Here is a 24,036-nt window from a genome sequence, read left to right on the forward strand (position 1 = left end):
TATAACAAATTATGTAAATTACAGTGGTTATATAAATAAGCAGTCTGGAATATTATTAGTCTCATTAAACTTCAACCAGCTTTTTGCCTACTAAAGTTCATGCCTACTATTGACAAAGTTATTAACTTTGTTTTAATTATCACTTTTCTAAGAAGTGTAGCGAATTCGATAACACAATCGTATTCAGTGTTATCACTAGCTTATACAGTCAACTTTTGCTATATGATGGCGATCTGAAAAGTTCTCGGCCTAACAATGAAAAAACAAATTTATAATATCAAAATTATTTTTAGGGGTGCTTAAGGATCAAAGCTGTATAATTGAGAGGAGACCTCCACATAGCTTTTAAAGGAATGCAGAGAACCGACCAGAGCTTCTGACTTAATGTCCAATCCTCACCTTCTCGTGGTGCACCCTGTTGGGTATCTACCTGGATAATGAACAAATGAGGATGAGCTAGCAATTTGGGATTTAGCTGACCAAATTGTATTCTTATTGGCTTAAACCAATATACAAAATGATGAAAATTTCATGCCGGCTGGGTCGTCGCCCAGTTAAACAAGGCCCCTGTTGTTTTTGCCAGGGAACCAGGGCGAAAAGTCAGCTACTGGAACAAATCTGAAAGCACACCCCCAACTCAACATCACCAGAGTTAAAGATAGGTACTATCAACATAAGAAGCCTGGATGGCAAAGAAATGGAGCTAGCTGAGGAATTAGATAAGTACCAGATCGACATAATAGGGGTGACTGAAGCAAAAAAGACAAAAACTGGTGAGATCTTTCTGAGCAATAAATACAAAAAGTTATATTCAGGCAATGACAATCAAGGAAAAGAAGGAGTAGCCATAGTATTAAACACAGATTACGAGGCTTATCTCCTTGAATGGCAGGCAGTCTCAAGTAGAGTGATGTGGGCAAATATCAGAATGGGGAACTGGACAATGAGACTTATTTGTGCCTATGGTCACACAGAAGGCTCTACTAAGGAAGAGGTGGAGGAATTTTTTGTGACTCTAGAGAAAGCTACTGACACAATGAAAAAGGAAAAAAGTTGGTCCTTGTTGGGGACCTAAATAGCAGAGTAGGAAGTGATTGTCAGACATACAAAAATGTTTTTGAAAAATTTGGACTAAAGAGCAAAGCTAATAATAATGGCAAATACTTGTTGGATTTCTGCTCAGGACATGGTTAATTACTAACACCATGTTCCAACAAAAAAAATGTGCACAAATTCACATGGAGAGAAGAGGCAAGGAATAAGAAAAGTTTCGTTAATTATGTTATTGTTGATAGTGATGTTTTCTCCCTGGTGCAGGACACCAGAGTGTACAGAGGATTTCCGATTGGAAGTGATCACTATTTAGTCTTTAGTAGGATAAAATTAGCTGTATACAAGACAGTGTTCAAACCAGTTTTAATTTATGGATCTGAGAGCTGGGTCAGAAGTAAAACATGTAAAAAAAATGAGGATATTAGGAAAGAACTTGACATTGTCAGTATCCAGGAATGCATTAGCAGACTAATCTCAGGTGGTAAGGTCACTTGAACAGAATGGGCGAAGACAGATAAGTAAAACAAGTATTCTTTTCCAGGTTGGCAGGAAAACGACCCAGAGGAAGACCAAGATATAGGTGGATTGATACGGTACAAAGTGCCTTAGACGATAGAAATATAAGATCTGATAATGTTGGAGTCTTGACAAGTAATAGACTGATTTGGAGGAAAATTGTAGATAGGAAGTTAGTAATGATGTAAATTTTTCATGTAGTACTATCATATTCTGTACACCCCTTGAGGGTACATGTCAGGAATTGGATGATGAAGTTATGTTTATTTTTCAGCATAATCTCCCTTAAGACACATTTATTCCAGCGCCATTATCTGATCCCTGTAGTGGTTCTTAGTAAGATCTGCAAAATATCCCTCTACAGCTGCAATCGCCCCTTGATTCATTGAAAAACGCTGACCAATGAGGAAGAGTTTTAGTTTTGGGTAGAGATAGAAGTCAGAGGGAGCCAAATCCTCGGGAATAGGGTGGATGTTCCAACAATTCATAGTGCAGATCCCTTAATTTTCCTATTGCCAAAACACCCTTATGGGCAGGTGCATTGTCCTGATGAAAGATGATTTTTTTCCTTCTTCAAACCTGGTCTTTTCTCACGAACTTTTTTTGTCTAGTCTGGTTAAAAGATCGGAATAATATTCCCCAGTTATTGTTTTACCCTTTTCATGATATATAAACGAAATGCAAATGCCTTTAGCATCCTAAAACACCGATGCCATGACCTTTCCTGCTGATGAACTGACTTTGTCTTCTTTGGCACTGAACAACCAGCTTCTGTCCACTGTTCTGACTGCTGTTTGGATTCTGGTGTGTAATGTTGAATCGAAGTCTCATTCATAGTAATAAATCGATGCACAAAATCAGTTTTATTCTTGTTAAAATGCTCCAAGCACTGTTCAGAGATTTTCATGCATGTGCGTTTTTGATCTGCTGTTAGCAAGCACGGCACTATCTTGTGCAAAGCTTTTTCATTTGCAATTGTTCATGCAAAATATATCCTACATGTTCTTTTGAAATGCCTATAGTCCCAACAATTTCACGCTCTTTGACTCGCCGGTCATCCAGTATGATCTTGTGCACTTGATCAATGATTTCTGGTGGTGTCACACTTTTTGGATGTCCTTCATGTGGATCATTTTGAAGGCTGGTGCAGCTATGTTTAAACTCGGCAGCCCGTTTCTTAATTGTCGAAAATGAAGGTGAAGAGTGCCATAAACTTTTATGAACTTTGAATGAATTTCTTTTGCTGTTAAACCTTCTTTTACAAAGAGTTTTATAACCGCACGATACTCAAATTTTTTATTTCAAGGGATACAGACAACACTTTTGCTTCAGATAGCTATATAAAACAAACTACTTGATAGAATGATTTGCAATTTTACATGGATGCTTATGACAGATGTACCAACTTCGAAAAAAAAAATCTTGCCGATAGTGTTGCCATCTATGGCTGAGAACGTTTCAGATCACTTTCGTACTTAGGGTTACTAGATCTTTGGGGGAGAGGAGTACAAAGGTTTGATAAAGTAAAAAAGATTGTTCAGAGCAACATGACAAAAGAACTAATTCAGAATGCTTTCTTTATTACATTTATTGATTTTATTTTTGAAAGAATAAGAACAAATGTCATTCAAATTTGATTTTTTGCAAGAGGACTAACGAAAGGTATGGAAATCATAATGCTGTTTACAGTTTAATGCTTTAAAATTGCTTTCACATATGCATTATGAGTTGGTATTGTTACAAATGTAAAATACATTTTCCCCATTGAGATAGATTCTTTCAGCTCTTAAGTACTTCACTAAAACTTCATGTGGTAGGTACAGAGCTATTAAGTTTTCCATAACACAGTTTAATTTCAAGGATTACATAAAAGCTCTCTTTGTGGCTGTGATCTTTATTTTCTCTTGGAGTAGTTATCTCTTTTTTGTTAAATGCATTTAAATTGAGTAATTTATCAAATAATAACAGATAGTTAATCTGCAGATTTTTCGGTGTCTCCTATGTCCACTACAATCTCATGAATAATAATTTATATTGTTTTATGTACCAAATATGCCTTTCGTAATCAGATAATATATTAGTTTTCATAAGAGTGGCAATGAATTATTTCTAATGATTTATTTTATTTTTAAGAACATGAATTACTGTTATCCTTTCTCATTTAATACAATTTCATCTAAACTTAAAACTGTTGCAGTTTCCGTAAGTGTTTTTTATGTTTCCATTGATTTCCTTTTGGAATGAAACACATTCAGGTAACGAATACAGAAGCTATATATATTCATCAAATGGATTTTAAAAAAATAAAAATTAATGCTGAAAGAATTTGAAGCAAACTGTTAGTAGCTAGAAATAATATCCACCTGTAAAGAAAACACATCCTTAAAACTAAAAGTACAAAACTCTTGCACTGCCTCAGTACAAATTTGTAGATGAAAAAGTTTTGCATATTTTATATAAATTTAATAATTCTAAATCTATGTAATTAAAGATATTTAAATTCTCAACTATGCTGCATGTAGTTATTTAACACATAGCAGGAAATCAAGCTTTAATGTTAGACTTCTTTAAATATTTTTGTAGTTGCTGGAAAAACAGTCTCCAATTTATGAACACCTCCACAATTTGTGTTGCAGTTATCACTCTTAAATGCTTGTATGCATTTGGCATTTGTTTTCCAGTGTGGTCAGTAAATTTCTGATACAACTGATTAATTTAATTGATCTCTGAATAATTCCATAATTTCTGTCATAATATTGAATTAATATTGAAAATAGCACAAGCAGAATGTGATTGGATAAATCACTACAAATGCCAGTGAAAAGAATATTTATTTCATTAATACATTTTTTAAAGTTTAATGAATACTGCCAATATATTATTACAAATTAGTTTTTTTTTTTTTAAATCTACTGAAATTAGCTGCTCTTTTAGCAGAAGATATTTGCGTAACTTATAATTAGAGAAATTCATAATTAATAGTTTTGATGGAATGTGTGCGCTACATTATTTTAAAATGTTATACTTGATTGCACTAATACAAAGGCCTATAAGCTTGAAATAAACATTTTAAATTCTGCATGATCTGAAAAATACTGAATAAACTAAGTTTATTTAAATCTCATTTATCACACTTTTACATATTAGGGCACGGTGTATATTCCAATGTTCTAGGCTACTTAGGCGGTGTTTCTTGGGCCATGCTTGTAGCAAGGACATGTCAACTTTATCCAAATGCTGCTGCAGCAACTCTTGTTCACAAATTCTTCTTAGTATTCTCCCAATGGTAAGTTTTCATAACATCATTATCTGTTTTCTATCCTTTATATGTAAACATGGATAGGGCAGCTGTTTAGCTACCCAGAAGAGTCTAGGGCAATGAAATCTGATGATATTGTCTGTATATACACATCTCTCACCCAGATTTTGGGTTTATGGATGGCAAAGTTCCGAGCTCAAATTGTTCTGAAGGTGTTTATAGAGCTCGTTGACCCAACTAAAAAGACTCAATTAACATGGTGCTTATGAAGCTCATAAATATCAGCAGACAAGATTTTAAATAGGAGTTGTGGATCATGCACAGATACAATACATTTGTATAAATTTTTTTTTTAATATTTTTTTAAAAAAGTGAATACTGTAGAAAAGTAAAGCAATGCCTTTTCCTAACTGATGGTTGTGCTATTTCACCTTCAGTTGAAAACTATAAAGATTCTTCACATCATTGAAAGGATTCATACTCTTTCCAACCAAAGGACATCATTGTTACTGATTGTGGATGCCACGGTGGTTCTGCATGTTTAGCTACTGAAGAGTTTAGGGACAATAGAATCAAGTGATATTGTCTCTATATACAATATCATCCATAAGATGTCATCCATTAAAAATCAAAACAACAACAAAAAAAAACGAATTTTAATATGCACAGGTTTTTTTTTTTATGAATGATGTCTTTCCTACATGTTTATAGTTGCTCATTATAGCACATTTGTAGGGACCAGAGGAACAGTTTGTTATAGGGGATAGTTTGCTATTGTCAAATTTTTAGCATGACATTGTGCTTATGGAGTTGTGGTTGGGAATTTTTCAGTACTAAATTAGAATATTTATGCACCATTTCCCTATTAACACGTTCAGGCGATCGTAGCTCGCTCACTGTGAACCCAACCACCTGTCGAAGTGAGCGAATTTACCGGCAGTTTTGTTCTTGCATGTTGTCAGACCTTTCATAACAGTTTCTTCGATTGTAACTAATCCCACATTGAAGAGAGGGAGATAGGTGAAAAGGAATGTTCTTTTCAGAATATAATAAAAAACATAACTGGCAATTAGTTTACGGAATTAACAACGCAAACGAAGTATGTTAATTAAAGGTAACTTTAATGAATCACTTCTATATTTCGGCAATGTCACATTGCCATCTTCAGGAACATAAAGATATGGTATGTGCACGCAGGCACTAACACAAAGCCAATGAGGAAGAAAGCAAGAAACTAATATTGTTCCTAAAGTCCTAGGAACAATATTAGTCTTAAGATGCTTATGCTATTGCTGGTTAAATTCCTCACTGCAATATGACATCACCTGTTGTGTTGGAGATTATTACAACAATCCGCTTCCATTAATATGAATACAAAACAGAATAATCACAGCCATAACCACTACTGACTTTGCACATTCAACCAACGATATGTTTGTCATTTATAATATTCTACCACTAGTTCATTCAATTAGGAGACTAATATATTAACATGTACATCAAATCAAACCATGTAAGGTGAGCCCTAATTTAGTTTATCACTGAAACCAGTAACTTATTATAAACTATGAAAACTATCTGAAATGTATTTTATTCTATTCATATATATAAGAAAACTTTTTATTAACTATAACAAAATAAATAGCTTAAAATAAGTGTAAGTACCAACAGAAAATGATAGTAATACTTGAATTGTATAATATAATAATTAAAAAAAGTGAATTGTTCTAACAAAAAAAAAACATTTTATACTGTATTTTGTAACAAAAATATGCAAGTCACTTCTCATGTACATAAGTTAGTGCTACGAGGTGATACCATAAATTGATCCTTCTCTACCCAATCATAATATTTGGAAAATGTCATCTTGAGTTTATTTATTGCAAAATGCAGGAGTATCCTATCTAGCTGGAAAAATTACGTTATTGTTTTTTTTTTATCCATGTGAGGCACCTGTTCATTATGGATGTCATCCTCCTTTATCCAAAAAGGTTTAGAATGATTAGTAGTCTCTCCCAAAGCACTTGTGCTGGTGATATTCTTGTCAAAGCATTGTCAGCAAAATTGATAAAAGCTCCTTCAAGCAACACCAGTAGAAGAATTATCATCATCAAATTCCTGACATATACCCTCAAGGTGTGTACAGGATATTATGATAGTGCTACATGAAGAACTTACATCATTACTAACTTCCTGTCAACAATTTTCCTCCAAATCAATCTGTTATCTCTCAAGACTTCAACATTATCAGATCTTATATTTCTGTCTTCTAAGGCACTTCTTACTGTATCAATCCACCTATATCTTGGTCTTCCTCTGGGTCTTTTTCTTGCCAACCTGGCCGAGAACAATTGTTTTGCTAAACTTTCCTTTCCCATTCTGTTTAAGTGACCATACCAGGTGAGATTAGCTCTACTAACAACACATTCCTGGATCCTAACAATGTCAAGTTCTTTCATAATGACCTCATTTTTAATATGATATTCCCATTGATGCCATGTGTTAATGCCACTAACCTTTCACAGGACTCATGTCTACAGTCTCTAGTCTTTGGTCAAGTGTTTTATTTCTAACCCAGCTCTCAGATCAATAAGTTAAAATTGGTTTCAACCTTGTATACAGCTAATTTAGTGTTTTGATTAATTTCTTTCTTGCTCTATATAAATTTATTCATTTGACTTCCAACCATACTGGCTTTGTTGATTCTGTTGTCTATTTCCATATTCACTTTAATCTTCACTAAAAATTGTGCCCGAGTAGCTGAATTGTTCTATAAGTTCTTCATTCAGGATGCAGTTGATATTTTCAATGTTTCTGCCTATTTTCATTGTCTTTATCTTGTTATTGTTGATTTACATACCAAATTTATTTATACTGGATTTATTTAAAAGTATAACATCATCTGCATGAAGTAAAAGCTGACATTAACATATACAATTTTAATACTGCTTTCCTTCATAATGTGATTTCTTTCATATAGATAATGAATAAGAGAAGGGATAATGTTACATCCTTGTCTGACATCAGATTTAATATCAAACTATCTTGTACTTAATTCAATTCTAACTGCTAACTTACAACTCAAATAAAGACTGATATTGCTTGATATGATGCCTCATTGACACCATGTAACTGTAGTGTTTTGAATAGCTTTGCTCTTGGGACCTTCTCATATGCCTTTTGCAGGTCTACAAAACTTAAATAAAGATCTTTGTTATATTCCCATGATTTCTCAACTATTTGTCATAAAGTGAAAATATGATCGTGACAGCCTCTATTTGGCCTCAATCCAGCTTGTTTTTGCCAAGCTTCCCTTCTACAATCCTCTCAACCATTTCTCAAGTATACTTGTATATATCTTACCAGGAATAATCAGAGAGAAATACCTCTGTAATTCTCGCATTCAGTTTTATTTCCCTTTTTATCTTTTTCTACTTCAAGTATGGATATATATTCCTGATTTCATGGCTGTTGAGGTTTTTTTTACCACTGTGCTGCCAGTGCTTGTTTCTTTTAGCAATTGTTTGAAGTAATTACTCCATACATCAAGGATATCTTTTTCTCCATTTTTCATGTCACCTTTATCATCTCTAATTCCTTTTACAGCACACTTTCCTCTATTTCTGAGTTTTTTTCAACAGCCTCCAGAATATCTTGCCACTTTTTTGATATTTATTTTCTATATGCTTACAAAAGTCTTCCATGACTTTTGTTTAGCTAGTTTTACACAGTATTTAGCTTTCTTACATTTGTCTCTGTATTCTCTAAGAGCACAAGCTGACTTATTTGCCAGGAACATTTGATAAGCTTTCATCTTTTCCTTCACTGCCTCTTTAACTTCCTGTGTCCATCATGGAGTTTTGATTTTTCTATCCTTGCACACAACCACACCACTTGCCTCTCTGGCTGAATCAATGTTTTCTTCAGCGCTTGCCACTGAATCACCAAGGTTTGGTTCTGTTCTCAAACTCTTTCATTTTTCTTGGATAATGTTTGTGAATTTTAGTCTACAGTTCACATCTGAGAGTTGCTCAACTTTTATTCACTTTAAAACTTTCTTACATGTTCTTATTTTCATTATGTAATTCAATTTTATCCTGCTCAAGACTAAATAGTGATCCCTTCCAATTTCAAATCCTCTATACATACTAGTGTCCTGCACCAGTGAGAAAATATCACTATCAACAATAACATAGTCAATGATTGAAGTTTTTTCACTTGGCTGTGTTACCAATTATATATTTGGTTTAATTCTTTATCCAAGTGTAAGCAAACAAAGTTTGCACCTGAAGTATTTTCAGTACTGGGGCAACTTGTGGTAAAGGTGGTATGACTTCACTTGCCTTAGTATCCCATAATGCAAAGCACGTCTCCTTGCAGATATGTATAATGCTATGCATTAAGGGAAGATCAGAAGAGATAGCTGATCACTTCTGATCGGCTATCTCTAATCCAGAGAATTTTAATAATAAGGTGCTGACACCTTTTGGCAGCTGGTATATGTTGATATGACTTCTGCATTACTTCCTCCTTAGTATCACCACCTCTGGATCTGGCTCTCACTGTCGAGACCTCAATAAAGGTTGAAACCGATCTGAGTAGTGACCCTTCCCTTAATGCATAGCATTATACATGTCCTGAAGGAGATGTGCTTTGCATTATGGGATACTAAGGCAAGTGATCATAACTTATGCCACCCTTTACCACGAGTTGCCCCAATCCTGAAAATATTGAAGTTCAGGCGCAAACTTTGTTTGCTTACACTTGGTAAAGGATTAAATATAATTGGTAACATAGTCAGTGAGACGTTTCTTATTCCTGCCTCTTCTCTCCATGTGAATTGGTGCACATTTTTATGTCGGAGCATTGTGTTAAACCAGTCCATGTGCTGTGCAGAAATCCAACAGGTATTTGCCATTATTATTAGCTTTGCTCTTTTCTCCAAATTTACTCAAAATATTTCTGTATGTATGACAATCATTTCTTACTAAGTTATTTAGATCCCCAACAAGCACCAATTTTTCCTTGTGTCGCTTTCTCTAAAGGCTCAAAATATTCCTCCACTTCTGCCTTATTAGAACCTTCTGTGGTATCATAGGCACAAATAAGTCTCATTTTCCAGTTCCCCCATTCTGATATTTGCCCACATCATCACTACTTGATATTGCCTGCTATTTAAGCAGATTAGCCTCATATTTAGTGTTGAATACTCTAGCCACACCTTCTTTTCCCTGATTGTTAATGCCTGGATATAACATTTTGTATATATTGCTCAGAAAGATCTCACCAGTTTTTGTGTTTTTTGTTTCAGTCACCCCTATTATATCAATCTGGTACTTATCCAATTCCTCAGCCAGCTCCATTTCTTTGCCATTCAGGTTTTTGTGATGATAGTACTGATCTTGAACTCTGGTAATGTTGAGCTGGGGTGTGTTTCAGGATTTGTTCCAGTAGCTGACTGTTCGCTGTTCACCCTGGTTCCTTGACAAAAATAACTGGGGCTTTGTTTTTATCGGTTGATGCCCCAGATGCCATGAAATTGTCATGTTGTACCATCGTTTTACTTGTGGTTTAAGTGAATAAGAATACATTTTGGCTAAATTCCAAATTGTCAGCCCATCCCAGTTCATTTAGTATTCAGGTAGATACCTATCAAGTTGCACCATGAAAAGGTGGTGAGGATTACGTCAGAACCCCTTTTCGGTTCACTGCATTCCTTTAAAGTCTATGTGGTCTCCTCTTAGTTATACACTTTGACTCTTACTGGTAAACTCCATAAATAACTCTTCTAGAGGAATGATAGCAGAATGGCACCTTCTTAATGGTTCAGGTGAGGAGATATCTTCTGAGTTTAAAGGTCAAGGAGCAACTAGTATGAGGTGCATCGTGATATGTGTCTTGTTCCAACCAGGAATATCATCCTTAATTTTGGCACAGCTAAATTTGCAACATATCTAAAAGCTGGATATTTCAACTGTTTTATTAGTCTTTACATCCCTAATCCACTAAGATACTTTAAATGTCAGAAATATGAGCATGTTCAAGCTGTCTGTCATAGATCTGCTATTCGTGCCTAATGTGGTAGTAAAAAGCATAATATAAAAATAAATCTTTCCCTCCAAAAAAAAAAAAAAAAAAAAAAAAAAAAAAAAAAGCAAATGTGTCAACATTCAGGATGTGTACCCCTGTTTTTTGAAAATTTCTAAAGATTTTTCTATATATTTAGCATTCATTTCCTACTCTGCTGCTGCTTCAATCTCTAATCAGGGCCAGCTTTTCCTTTATTTCAGCTTCCTTCTCTAATGACTTGAAAACTTTTCTTCCTTCTGTGGACCACAAATAAGTTCTCATTGAAAGAAAGAACCATGATACATCAGTCTAATTTCCCATTTTGATCATTCTATTGAAATAGAATGTTCCATGCAAGATTATTTTTGTGTTTATGTTGAATGCTAGATCTACTCATTCCTTTCAGTGATCACTAATGCTGGAAGATAGCATTTTTTGTAGTTGCTATATTTAGAAGAATATTACCTGTTTTTTTGTCTTCTTTGGTATGATAACACCAATTATTCAACATGGTACCTCTTTTAATTCTTCTCCAGTTTGTTTCTTCCATTGATACTTATGTTTATGCACCTATTTGAATTGATAGACTGATGAAATCAGCATTGGGTCTTGTTTAACTGGACAACTTCTCAGCATGACATTTTGTGTGCTATCATTTTTTGTTTATTTAAGCAGTATCAAAAATTTGGACAACTTAATCCAAGATTGCCAGCTCATCATTCTTTGTTCAGTTCATTGAGTAGGTAGATACCTATTATTACTGTGGTGCACCATGAGAAGGCAAAATTGAGGCCTATGTCAGAAGCTGCCTTGGTGGGTTTTCTGCAATTGTCGGTGATCTTCTCCGGTATCTAGCATTGATTCTTAAGCAATTTCCACAATGTTGAACTCAAGCCATGAAAATATTTGGAGAAATTTGTGATTGCTTTTGACTGAGTCTTAGAGAGAGAATTAGCACACTGTAATTTTCTGATTGTCAGAAAATTGTCTGATTGAAAAGAAGAAAGCTTTTCAAAAGTTCCTGGCAAATAAGTCAGCTTGTGCTCTTAGAGAATACAGAGACAAATGTAAGAAAGCTAAACACTGTGTAAAACTAGCTGAACAAAAGTCATGATAAAATTAGAGAGGATGAAAGTGACATGCAAACTGAAGAAGCATAATGCTTCACTTTCTCATATTTGATAAGACTTAGATCTCCTTATGTGACCTTTTTCTTCTTGAACTTATTTACCTCAAGGCTTTCCTAGCATAATCACATTATCCCCCCCTCTCTCTCTCTCTCTCTCCTGTCCTTAAAAAATATAATAAAAAGACATCCTTTCCACTTATTACTACTTTATCTATAGTACTTCTAGCACTGTCTGTGTGTTCATTGTAATATTTCCATACACAGGTTGCACAACTTAGAGCACAGCAGTGTTGTGTGGACAAATGATTAAAAAGAAAAGAAGGAACTTGTTGACACATTTCTTGAACAATTACAGAGGTTGTTATATGCTAAGAATTGTACTGTTGAGAATCGATGTCTTAAGTGGAAAAAAGGACACTGGGCACATCATTTTGGTGGCAAAGGAGGTTATGGATGTGGTGTGCTTATGCCAGGAGAGTCCAAAAAATACGATCAAGTTGAAGAGACATCTGATATGTGGAAATCTGGCTATTATTGAAGGTGTGTGTGGGTGGGGGGAAGATGAAGTTTGATCTTTCTTGTATGATATAATAATGCGGTATTTTGCTTTGGCAGTATTACAGTTGCAGCTTCAATGATGTTTCAGTGCTGAAATTTGGTAAGAAATCAGTGTTTGTGGAAGATTTTATAATGTTGGTATATGAGCAGTGCAAAGTTTGGCAAATGAAGTATAGAGGACAAAACCATGAATAGAATTTGAAGTTAATGATAGAAGATCATATATAAATAAAAGAAAAGAATGTTGGCCAAAGAAATCTAAAGCAAGCCATTCATCATGACATGTACTGAATAAACCAGAGAAGAAATTGGCAACTCGGTATAAATACCAAAACTGTACAACATTGGAAATGTGTTCTCACATTAAGGATGATACAACAAAAACCTCCCCAAAATTGCTGTATGCCCTTGTAAAGTCTACTTAATCAGTGATTCTCTCATAAACGTGCTGTAGCCATTTTGGTAGGCATTGTTCCACTAGATTGGCGACCATCTCCACTTACTCTAACCATGTCAAAACTCAAGTATCCAGTTTCTAATATCCATTTATGGTTCATCCTTGACCTTACTGAATCAACTTCCCATGATTGCCTTTCCAATACCATCTTTTGCTGATTACTTTAATTGCTTAGCATTTCCATAGCACAGTTGGGAAAATAATGAGACATGCCTCTCAGCTTGAAAAAAAAACTGATAATGTTCTTGTTCATGAACAGGCAGTATCTTTATCCTGGACTTTCATAGTTAACAGAAGTCATTTTGTCTCGATACAAGGCCTTGATATGACTGCATTTGAACTACTTTGTGCAGATTTGGTCTCTTGGGTTTATGATATCGGGATTATGGAATATAGATTGAGGACAGATTGATAATGTGTGAATCACAGACACTTGTAGATCGGAGAGTTAATATTATAGAAGTCTGTAAACTTCTGAAAGAGTGTGTTATAGGATATTGGTTTATCTTCAAAGCTAGATTTTTCTCCCACAGAGTAGTGAATGTATCTAGTGCAAATGAGTTTTTTGAGAAAAAGATGTGGTAACATCTGGTGTGGTGATGTATGGTTTCCCTTGAGGTGTCAGGCAGTGGTGGTGATGATAATCAGTCTTGCATTTGGTTGTTGTTTACAAACTTCTTCATGTATTCACATTTGTATATTTGAGTCTACAGTTCATATCTGAGTTTGTTGTAAAAAGAAAACATATTTTCAAACATGTTTTCTTTTCATTCTGATACTATCTTCCTGAAGATTTTCAAATCCTTTGTGTGCTTTTCAGTCTGAAACCATCACTCAGTAATAACAAGACTTTTCTTGCTTTCTGTGCATTCTCTCCACATGGAATATGATTGTCATGTTAATAATGACTAGCTCCTGTTGAGCAGAAATCTAGTAGATTAGTAGCCCTGCAATTTCTACTAAATTTTTCTAAAATCTTTTTATGCCTGCTATTCCTTTCCTGCTCTACTGTGTACATTTCCAACAGCAGCTAATAGAATAGATTTCTTTATGTATCATTTGCCTTCTCTACTGATCTGAAAAATTCATCTGCTTCTTTCCTACCATCACTTTCTGTGATCATGGACACAATTAAGTCTTCATTTTCCCCATTGCAAAATTTGTCCACATCACTCTACTTGACATGAGTTCTCATTCAAGAAGTTTGCCTTCATGTCTAGTAATCAGCAATAGTGTTGAATTGCTACTTCCTCCTTTTCATAATCCTGTGTACCTGATTATTCATCTTATTACTGAGAAGGATCTCAGTAATAAGATGGATCTTGGTTTAGACTTCTTAATCTCAGTAACACATCTTGTATCAACAGTGGATTTCTCTAATGTTAATGCTACTCATGTTAATAGTGCTTATCTGCCATTCTATCGAAGTTTAGGTTGTTTCAGTAGCCAATGTTTGAAGCTTTCCATCATTCCATGATAAAAACAGCGGGAGGTCTTGTCACCCCAGCTATATGATGTTGTGAAGTAATAATGTATATGCAGTTTATTACACATATAATATCTTTGTAAAGCTTATGCATTAAAATGAAAGTATTTGAAATGAGTTTATGAATTGCTAAATTGTTTTGTACTTTTCATTGAAAATTAATAGAGAAAGATTGTACATTTAACTTGAAAAACCTATTGGTGCTCTTTTTTATCCTAATATTCTGTGCATTTTTTTTTTTTCAGTTTTCATTTTAAAAGTATATATGAAATTCAATTTGTTATAATTATTTTTCAAGTTAAACATGTAACAACAAAAGGTGATCGAATCCATTACATTTAGAAAAGGGCTGAATTCAGACAGCAGTATTATTGGACAATTTCATTTGAATGTAGTTTATAGGAATGAAAAAGACATTTTAAGATTAAGAATTAAGATATCCCTGAAATTTGAGTACCAAAAACATGCTGATAAATAAACATAATTTAATTTTACAAAAGCATATTAATTCATTTGGTTTTTATTATATTTTTTTTTTTATTTATGTTTATTAAAGGCCTTGGGCTAAACCTGTACTCTTGAAACAATTTGAGGAAAACAAGCTGGGATTTCCTGTGTGGGATCCAAGAGTAAGTTTTGAACTCTTTTTATATATTTAAGCACACATACTGAGCTAGCTTTGCATTAGGAACGGTCCCCGGAATTACATATTCGGTGCAATAACGAAGTACCATGTAATATCAACATCACATGCATCTACTATAAATGGACACACCTGTCCTCTGTACATAATCAGTAAACGTTTGCCAGTAATTGGGAAAATGTGGCAATATAAGGCAATTTGATCATGAGCAGATAGTTGGGGCCCGGTGGGCAAGTGCCAGTATTTCGGAAACAGCCACACTTGTTGGTTGTTCTCATACTACTGTATCAAGTGTGTACCAGAACTGGATTAATCATGAACAGACATCCAGTAGAAGGACTCGCATTGGTCAGCCATGTATGGTTGGTCCTAGAGGTGAACATCAGGTGTAACGACTGAATTCTCAGCAATAATGCACCAGTTACACAGCTCACCCACCAGTACAACAGTGGGGCAGTTGACCCATTTCCACATGCACCATGCTCTATACTTTGCTTGTCCTGAGGTTCCACAGCCAGAGACCAACAAGGAACCCATGATTGACAGCCAGGCATCGCAAACAACGCACAGTTGGGGGGTTCAACAGGCTGGTGGAGGTGGTGTTATGGTCTGGGGAGCCTTTTCCTGATGCGCCCTAGGTCTGGTGGTTATCGTGAATGCTACTGGGACCATCTGACTGACCATCTATATCTGCAGGTGGTCTACCCCAACCACAGTGCCATCTTTCAACAGGACAGCACACCTTGTCATTGGGCTTGTACAACTACTGAATGATTGGAGGAACATAAGAAATTTGTCACAGTGCCTTGGTCCCCAAACTCCTCTGACTGTAATCCAATTGAGCATGTGTGGGATATGCTAGAATGGGGTGTGAGAACTGCTGATCCTCCTCCATGGAATGAGCATGAACTGACAGAGTTGCTGCAGGGGACATGGGTCAAGTTATGCATGGAGAATGTTCGACACCTTGTGGAATCTGTTCCTAGGCATCTGCAAGCAACCTGCGAGCTATGCAGAGGCATGTAAATCAACCATTAGCAAATCAAACTTTATAAAAGCCATTAGCTGAAAAGTCTCTCGTCAAAATGGCGGCTGCGCCTTCTGGTCTCTCACAAAAGCCATTGGATGCAACTTCTGCTCACTTACCTTTTCCCATCCAGGTGGCGCCTAACACCCAAAGAAAAAGCTGACCTCCTATCATCACTCTTTTCCTTAACATCCTTTATAGACGAAGGCAAATCATCTCCTTCCATATCAGCAGCTGAGCACCATATGTCTCCTGCAGCCCCTTTGCAGAAAGATATAAGAAGAATATTAAACAACCTGAACTACAAAAGTTGTCTGGTCCTGATGGCATCTCTTCTATTGTACTCAAATATTCCCAAGAGCTAACACCTGTCCTCAATTGTCTCTTCAGTCTTCTCAGCTGGCACCTATCTCATCTTCTGGACACTAACACATATCCGACCTGTTGCAAAAAAGGGAAACAAAAGCCTAACGTCCACCTACTCATCAATTGCCATCACCTCATCCCTCTCCAAAATAATGAAGAAAGTTATCAATGGTCAACTTCTTCAGTACCTAGAAGCTCACCAGTTAATCAGCAACCACCAGTATGGATTCTGCCAATCCAGGTGCATGACTGATATCTTAGCCTATGTCACCTTACCACTGGACACATGCCATGGAAAGGTTCGGAGAAACACATGTTGTTGTTGCCCTTGACATTCTCAAAACTTTCGCTTGTGTTTAGCCTGCTTTGCAAACAGCATTCCTTTGGTCTAGAAAGTATTTTACCTTGGGTATAATAAATGTTAAAAATACCAAGCAATTTTAAAGCTGGTTTTACTCCATTTCCCAAGTAAACAAACAGACAAACAAGTCAAGTTTGCGCCTGCAAGTGATGCAAGACTAGCTGATCCTACAGGTAGTGCAAGACCAAGGCAACTCGTGGTAAAGGTGGCATAAGCTCTGATCACTAATCTTAATATTTACCCTTAATGCCAAAACACATCTCCAAGAAGGGGATGTATGATGTTTTGTATTAAAGGCAAGGGGCCACTACCCAGACCGGTTTCGACCTTTATTGAGGTCTCATCAGTGGGAGCCAGGCTAGAAATACTAAGATTTGGTAATACCAAATCTTAGTTTTTCTAAGATTTGGTATTACCAAATCTTAGAAAAAAGTATTTCTTTTCTTAGTATTTCTAGCCTGGCTCCCACTGATGAGACCTCAATAAAGGTCGAAATCGGTCTGGGTAGTGGCCCCTTGCCTTTAATACAAAACATCATACATCCCCTTCTTGGAGATGTGTTTTGGCATTAAGAGTAAATATTAAGATTAGTGATCAGAGCTTATGCCACCTTTACCACAAGTTGCCTTGGTCTTGCACTACCTGTAGGATCAGCTAGTCTTGCATCACTTGCAGGCGCAAACTTGACTTGTTTATCTGTTTGCTTATTTGGGAAATGGAGTAAAACCAGCTTTAAAATTGCTTGGTATTTTTAACATTCCTTTGGTGTACCTGCCATCTTCTCTAATTTGATAGCTAGCTTTCTCTCTGGTCGTTCACTGAGTGTTGCTGTGGTCTTCAAGCTTTGCCACCAGTGCAGGAGTACCTCAGGGCTCCATTCTCTCACTTAATCTTTGTTTTACACATAAGTGATCTTCTTTCAATCACTACAAATTCTATCTATAGTTTTGCTGACAATAGCACTCTCCACTCATGCCATTATTTTGACAAATCATGTAGTTCCCAGACATCTCTTACATCATCTGCAATCAGTGTCTTAAACACTGATCTCAGTATCATCCTTCATTGGGACAAGCATAACCTGGTCACCTTCATTGCTACTAAAACGCAGCCCTGTCTTTTGCAAAAGGATCTCAGCTCACCTTCCCTCATCACCAGATAGAATGAACTCTCTCATTGGACTGACATTTACCTCAAGTCTTTTGGCACAAACCCATCACATCAGTAGCTTCCTCAGCTTCTAAAAAATCTAGGAGTTCTTTTCTGCTCTAGAAGCTATTTTGTACTGATTATATAAATTTTAAATCCATCCATTCTTAGAATACTGTACGCATATTTAGAGTAGTGCAAATAAAACCACTTTAAAAATTCTTGATGCAGTCTAGAGGAGAACAGTTTGGCTCATAGATGACTCTTCCCTCACAGGCTCACTTCAACCTCTATCTCACAATGCAGTGATTGTTTCAGCTCTGTTCTTCTACAGGTACTACTATGGTTGCTATTCCAGTGACATAGCAAACATCATTCATCCACTTGCTCTTAAGTTTGTTAAAACAACAGCAGCTGCTGTTTAACATCCCTTTGCAGTACAACTGCAAACTCATTGAACCTGCCTCTCTCTTCTTTAATAGTTTCTACCACTGTTCTCTCACTTGGTTTCATTTCAAATCTTTCAGTGTAACTACTCCAAACATCTAGGACATCTTTACAAGCAGAAGTAGCTGGTATATTTGGAATGCATATCAGAACAGAGGGGAATTTATGCAAGAGATGAATTGCATATCAACATGGAATTATGCAGGCATTTGGAGAGATTGCTGTTCTCTGGTAAAGCAGCACTTCTGAATATCATCATCATCATCAAATTCCTGCCATGTACCCTCAAGGGGTGTACAGGATATGATAGTACTACATGAAAAAAATTACATCATTACTAACTTCCTATCTACAATTTTCCTCCAAATCAGTCTGTTACTTGTCGAGACTCAAACATTATCAGATCTTATTTCTATCATCTAAGGCACTTTGTACCATATCAATCCACCTATATCTTGATCTTCCTCTGGGTCGTTTTCCTGCCAACCTGGCAGAGAACACCTTGTTTTGCTAATCTTTCTTCGCCCATTCTGTTTAAGTGACCATACCACCTGAGATTAGCTCAGCTAACGCATTCCTGAATGTTGACAATGTCAAGTTCTTTCCTAATATCCTCGTTTTTAATATGATATTGCCATTGATGCCATCTGCTCACGGCTATAATCTTTCTCAGGACTCTCATATCTGCAGTCTCTAGTCTTTGGTCAAGTGTTTTACTTCTGACCCTGCTCTCAGATCCATAAGTTAAAACTGGTTTCAACACTGTCTTGTATATAGCTAATTTAGTGTTCCGACTAATTTCTCTCTTATTCCATATGAATTTATTCAATTGACTTCCTACCATACCAGCTTTGCTGATTCTGTTGTCTATTTCTATATTTAATTTACCATCTTCAGTAAAAATCGTGCCTAAGTACCTGAAATGTTTCACTTGTTCCACAGGTTCTCCATTCACAACACAGTTGACATTTTCAATGAGTCTGCCTATTTTCATTGTCTTTGTCTTTTTATTGCTGACCTTCATACCATATCTATTACAACATTTATTCAATTTAGTCATGGAATCTTGCAGACTTTGTAGTGGATTTATTTAGAAGTATAGCATCGTTTGCATAAAGCAAAGAGCTGACATTAACATCTCCAATTTTGATATCATGTTTAATACCACATTCCTTCATAATGTGATCCATATAGACACTGAATAACGGAAGGGATAATGTACATCCTTGTCTCACACCAGATTTAACATTAAACCATCTTTCTGTACTTCCTTCAATTCTAATTGCTGACTTACAACTCAAATAAAGACTAAGTATTGCTTGATATAATGCCCCATTGACACCATATAACTGTAGCGTATTGAATAGCTTCTCTCTTGGCACCTTATCATATGCCTTTTCCAAATTAACAAAACTTAAATACAGATATCTGTTATATTCCATGCTTTCTCGACTATTTATCGTAAAGTGAAGATCTGATCCTGACAGCCTCTATTTGGCCTGAATCCAGCTTGTTCTTCACCAAGCTTTTCTTCCACAATTCGTCTCAACCGTTTCTCAAGTATACTTGCATAGATCTTGCCAGGAACACTCAGTAGGGAAATATCTCTGTAATTCTCACATTCAGTTTTATTTCCCTTTTTATATATGGGTACTATGAGAGCTCTACTCCAATCATCGGGAATTCATCCCTCTGTCCAGGCTTTCTGAACTATGCAGTGCAGCCACTGTAAGACTCTTATACCACCATACTTCAGCATTTCTGGTCGAATATCATCTACTCCTGCTGCCTTTCCACATTTCAAGCCTTTGATGGCTTATTCTTCTTTAAGTATGGATATGTATTCCTGACTGCATGCCTGATTAGTGTTTTTTACCACTGTGCTGTCATCGCTGCTTGTTTCATTTAGCAGTTTTTCAAAGTAATTACTCCATACTTCAAGGATATCTTTTTTTCCCGTTTTCATGTTACCTTTGTCATCTCTTACTCCTTTTACAGCACTCTTTCCTCCATTCCTAAGCTTCTTCAACAACCTCCAGAATATTTTGCCACCTTCTTAATATTTATTTTCTATATTCTTGCCAAAGTCCTCCTATGACTTTGGTTTAGCTAGTTTTACACAGTGTTTAGCATTCTTGCATTTGTCTCTGTATTCTCTAAGACAAGCTGACTTATTTTCCAGTAACTTTTGATATCCTTTCTTCTTTTCCTTCACTGCCTCTTTAACTTCCTGTGTCCACCATATAGTTCTCATTTTTCTAACTTTGCAGACAACCTCACCACATGCCTCTCTAGCTGAATCAATCAGAGCTTTTTTCGAGGCTTGCCACTGAATCTCCAAGGTTTGATACCTGTTCTCAAACTCTTTCATTTTTTCTTCAATAATCTTTGTGTATTTTAGTCTACAGTTCACATCTGAGAGCTGCTCAACTTTATTCGCTTTAAAACTTTCTTACATGTTATTCTTTTCATTATGTAATTCAGTTTTATCCTGCTCAAGACTAAATAGTGATTGCTTCCAATTTCAAATCCTCTGTACACTCTGGTGTCCTGCACCAGGGAGAAAACATCACTATCAACAATAACATAGTCAATGAGACTTTTCTTATTCCTTTCTTCTTCTCTCCATGTATATTTGTGCACATTTTTATGTTGGAACATGGTGTTAGTAATAACCAGTCCATGTCCTGAGCAGAAATCCAACAGATATTTGCCATTATTATTAGCTTTGCTCTTTTCTCCAAATTTTCCGAAAATATTTTTGTATGTCTGACAGTCATTTCCTACTGTGCTATTTAGATCCCCAAGAAGAAGGACTAACTTTTCCTTCTTAATTGTGTCAGTTGCTTTTTCTAAATTTTCAAATAAGTCTCATTGTCCAGTTCCCCATTCTCATATTTGCCCACATTACTCTACTTGAGACTAACTGCCATTCAAGAAGATTAGCCTCGTATTTTGTGTTGAATACTATGGCTACTCCTTCTTTTCCTTGATTGTCATTGCCTGAATATAACATTTTGTATTTATTGTTAAGAAAGATCTCATCAGTTTTTGTCTTTTTTGTTTCAGTCACCCCTATTATGTCGATCTGGTACTTATCTAATTCCTCAGCTAGCTCCATTTCTTTGCCATTCAGGCTTCTTATGTTGATAGTACCGATCTTCAATTCTGGTGATATTGAGTTGGGATTTGTTTTCAGATTTGTTCCAGTAGCTGACTTTTCGCTGTTCACCCTGGTTCCCTGGCAAAAATAACGGGGGCCTTGTTTAACTGGGTGACGCCCCAGCCGGCATGAAATTTTGTCATGTCGTACCATCATTTTTTATTTTTATTTTGGTTTAACCAATAAGAATACAATTTGGTGGCTAAATCCCAAATTGCCAGCCCATCCTAGTTCTTCAGAAGCCCTGTTGGATTCTCCACATTCCTTTAAAGGCTATGCGGAGGTCTCCTCTCAGTTATACAGCTTTGACCCTTAAGCACAACTTCTGAATTATGCTAGTTTAAACTTTTACTCTGGGGTGCTTAAGGATCAAAGCTGTATAACTGAGAGGAGACCTCCACGTATCCTTTAAAGGAATGCAGAGAACCGACCAGGGCTTCTGACCTAATGTCCAATCCTCACCTTCTCATGGTGCACCCTGTTGCGTATCTAACTGGATACTGAACGAACAAGGATGGGCTAGCAATTTGGGATTTAGCTGACCAAATTGTATTCTTATTGGCTTAAATCAAAATACAAAATGAAGGTACAACATGACATAATTTCTTGCCGGCTGTGGTGTCGACCAGTTAAACAAGGCCCCCGTTGTTTTTGCCAGGGAACCAGGGTGAACAGTGAAAAGTCAGCTACTGGAACAAATCGGAACTGAAAACACACCCCAACTCAACATCACCAGAGTTAAAGATCAGCACTATCAACATAAGAAGCCAGAATGGCAAAGAAATGGAGCTAGCTGAGGAATTAGATAAGTACCAGATCGACATAATAGGGGTGACTGAAACAAAAAAGACAAAAACTGATGAGATCTTTCTGAACAATAAATACAAAATGTTATAATCAGGCAATGACAATCAAGGAAAGGAGGAGTAGCCGTAGTATTCAACACAAAAAAACTTCTACTAAGGTAGAAGTGGAGGAATTTTTTGAGGCTTTAGAGAAAGCAACTGACACAATGAAAAAAGGAAAAGTTAGTCCTTCTTGGGGATCTAAATAGCAGAGTAGGAAATGATTGTCAGACATACAAAAATATTTTGGGAACATTTGGAGAAAAGAGCAAAGCTAATAATAATGGCAAATACCTGTTGGATTTCTGCTCAGGACATGGACTAGTTATTACTAACACCATATTCCAACATGAAAATGTGCTCAAATTCACATGGAGAGAAGAGGCAAGGAATAAGAAAAGTCTCAGTGACTATATTATTGTTGATAGTGATATTTTCTCCCTAGTGCAGGACACCAGAGTGTACAGAGGATTTGAAATTGGAAGTGATCACCATTTAGTCTTGAGCAGGATAAAATTGAATTTCATATTGAAAAGAAGAACATGTAAGAAAGTTTTAAAGCGAATAAAAGTTGAGCAGCTCTCAGATGTGAACTGTAGACAAAAATACACAAAGATTATTGAAGAAAAAATGAAAGATTTTGAGAACAGTAACCAAACCTTGGAGATTCAGTGGCAAGCCTTGAAGGAAACCCTGATTGATTCAGCCAGAGAGGCATGTGGTGAGGTTGTCTGCAAGAATAGAAAAATCAGAACTCCATGGTGGATACAGGAAGTTAAAGAGGTAGTGAAAGAAAAGAAGAAAGCATATCAAAAGTTCCTGGGAAATAAGTCACTTGTGCTGTTAGAGAATACAGAGACAAATGTAAGAAAGCTAAACAGTGTGTAAAACTAGCTGAACAAAAGTCATGGGAGGACTTTGGTAAGAACATAGAAAATAAATATCAAGGAGATGGCAAAATATTCTGGAGATTGTTGAAGAAGCTTAGAAATGGAGGAAAGAGTGCTGTAAAAGGAGTTAGAGATGATATAGGTGACATAAAAATGGAAGAAGAAGATATCCTAGAAATATGGGGTAATTACTTCGAAAAATTGCTAAATGAAGCAAGCAGTGATAGCACAGTGGTAAAAACACTCAACAAGCATATAGTCAGGAATACATATCCATACTTGAAGTAGAAAAAAAAGCCATCAATGACTTGAAATGTGGAAAGGCCGCAGTGGTAGATGATATTTGTTCAGAAATGTGAAGTATGGTGGTATGAAAGTCTTACAGTGGCTGCACTGCATAGGTCAGAAGTCCTGGACAGAGGGACGAATTCCTGATGATTGGAGTAGAGCTCTCATAGTACCCATATATAAAAAGGGAAATTAAACTGAATGTGAGAATTACAGAGGTATTTCTCTACTGAGTGTTCCTGGTAAGATTTATGCATGTATACTTGATAAACGGTTGAGAAGAATTGTGGAAGAAAAGCTTGATGATGAACAAGCTGGATTCAGGCCAAA

At 36.1% G+C, this 24,036-nt stretch overlaps 1 protein-coding gene across 2 annotated transcripts in view; it reads left to right on the forward strand.

Moving 5' to 3' along the window:
• Positions 1–24,036, forward strand: part of hrg (poly(A) polymerase hiiragi) — a 374,011-nt gene that overhangs the window by 190,795 nt on the left and 159,180 nt on the right. For both annotated transcript variants that reach the window (XM_090407503.1, XM_090407502.1), the window contains exons 9-10: positions 4,717–4,855; positions 15,084–15,156. In XM_090407503.1, the coding sequence (XP_090263629.1) occupies positions 4,717–4,855; positions 15,084–15,156 (212 nt within the window). The remainder of the gene's footprint in view (positions 1–4,716; positions 4,856–15,083; positions 15,157–24,036) is intronic.

This window comes from Typopeltis vanoorti, chromosome 17 (genome assembly GCF_054136105.1).
Source record: "Typopeltis vanoorti isolate ZY-2024b chromosome 17, IOZ_Tvanoo_1.0, whole genome shotgun sequence".
Classification (NCBI taxonomy): Eukaryota; Metazoa; Arthropoda; class Arachnida; order Uropygi; family Thelyphonidae; genus Typopeltis; species Typopeltis vanoorti.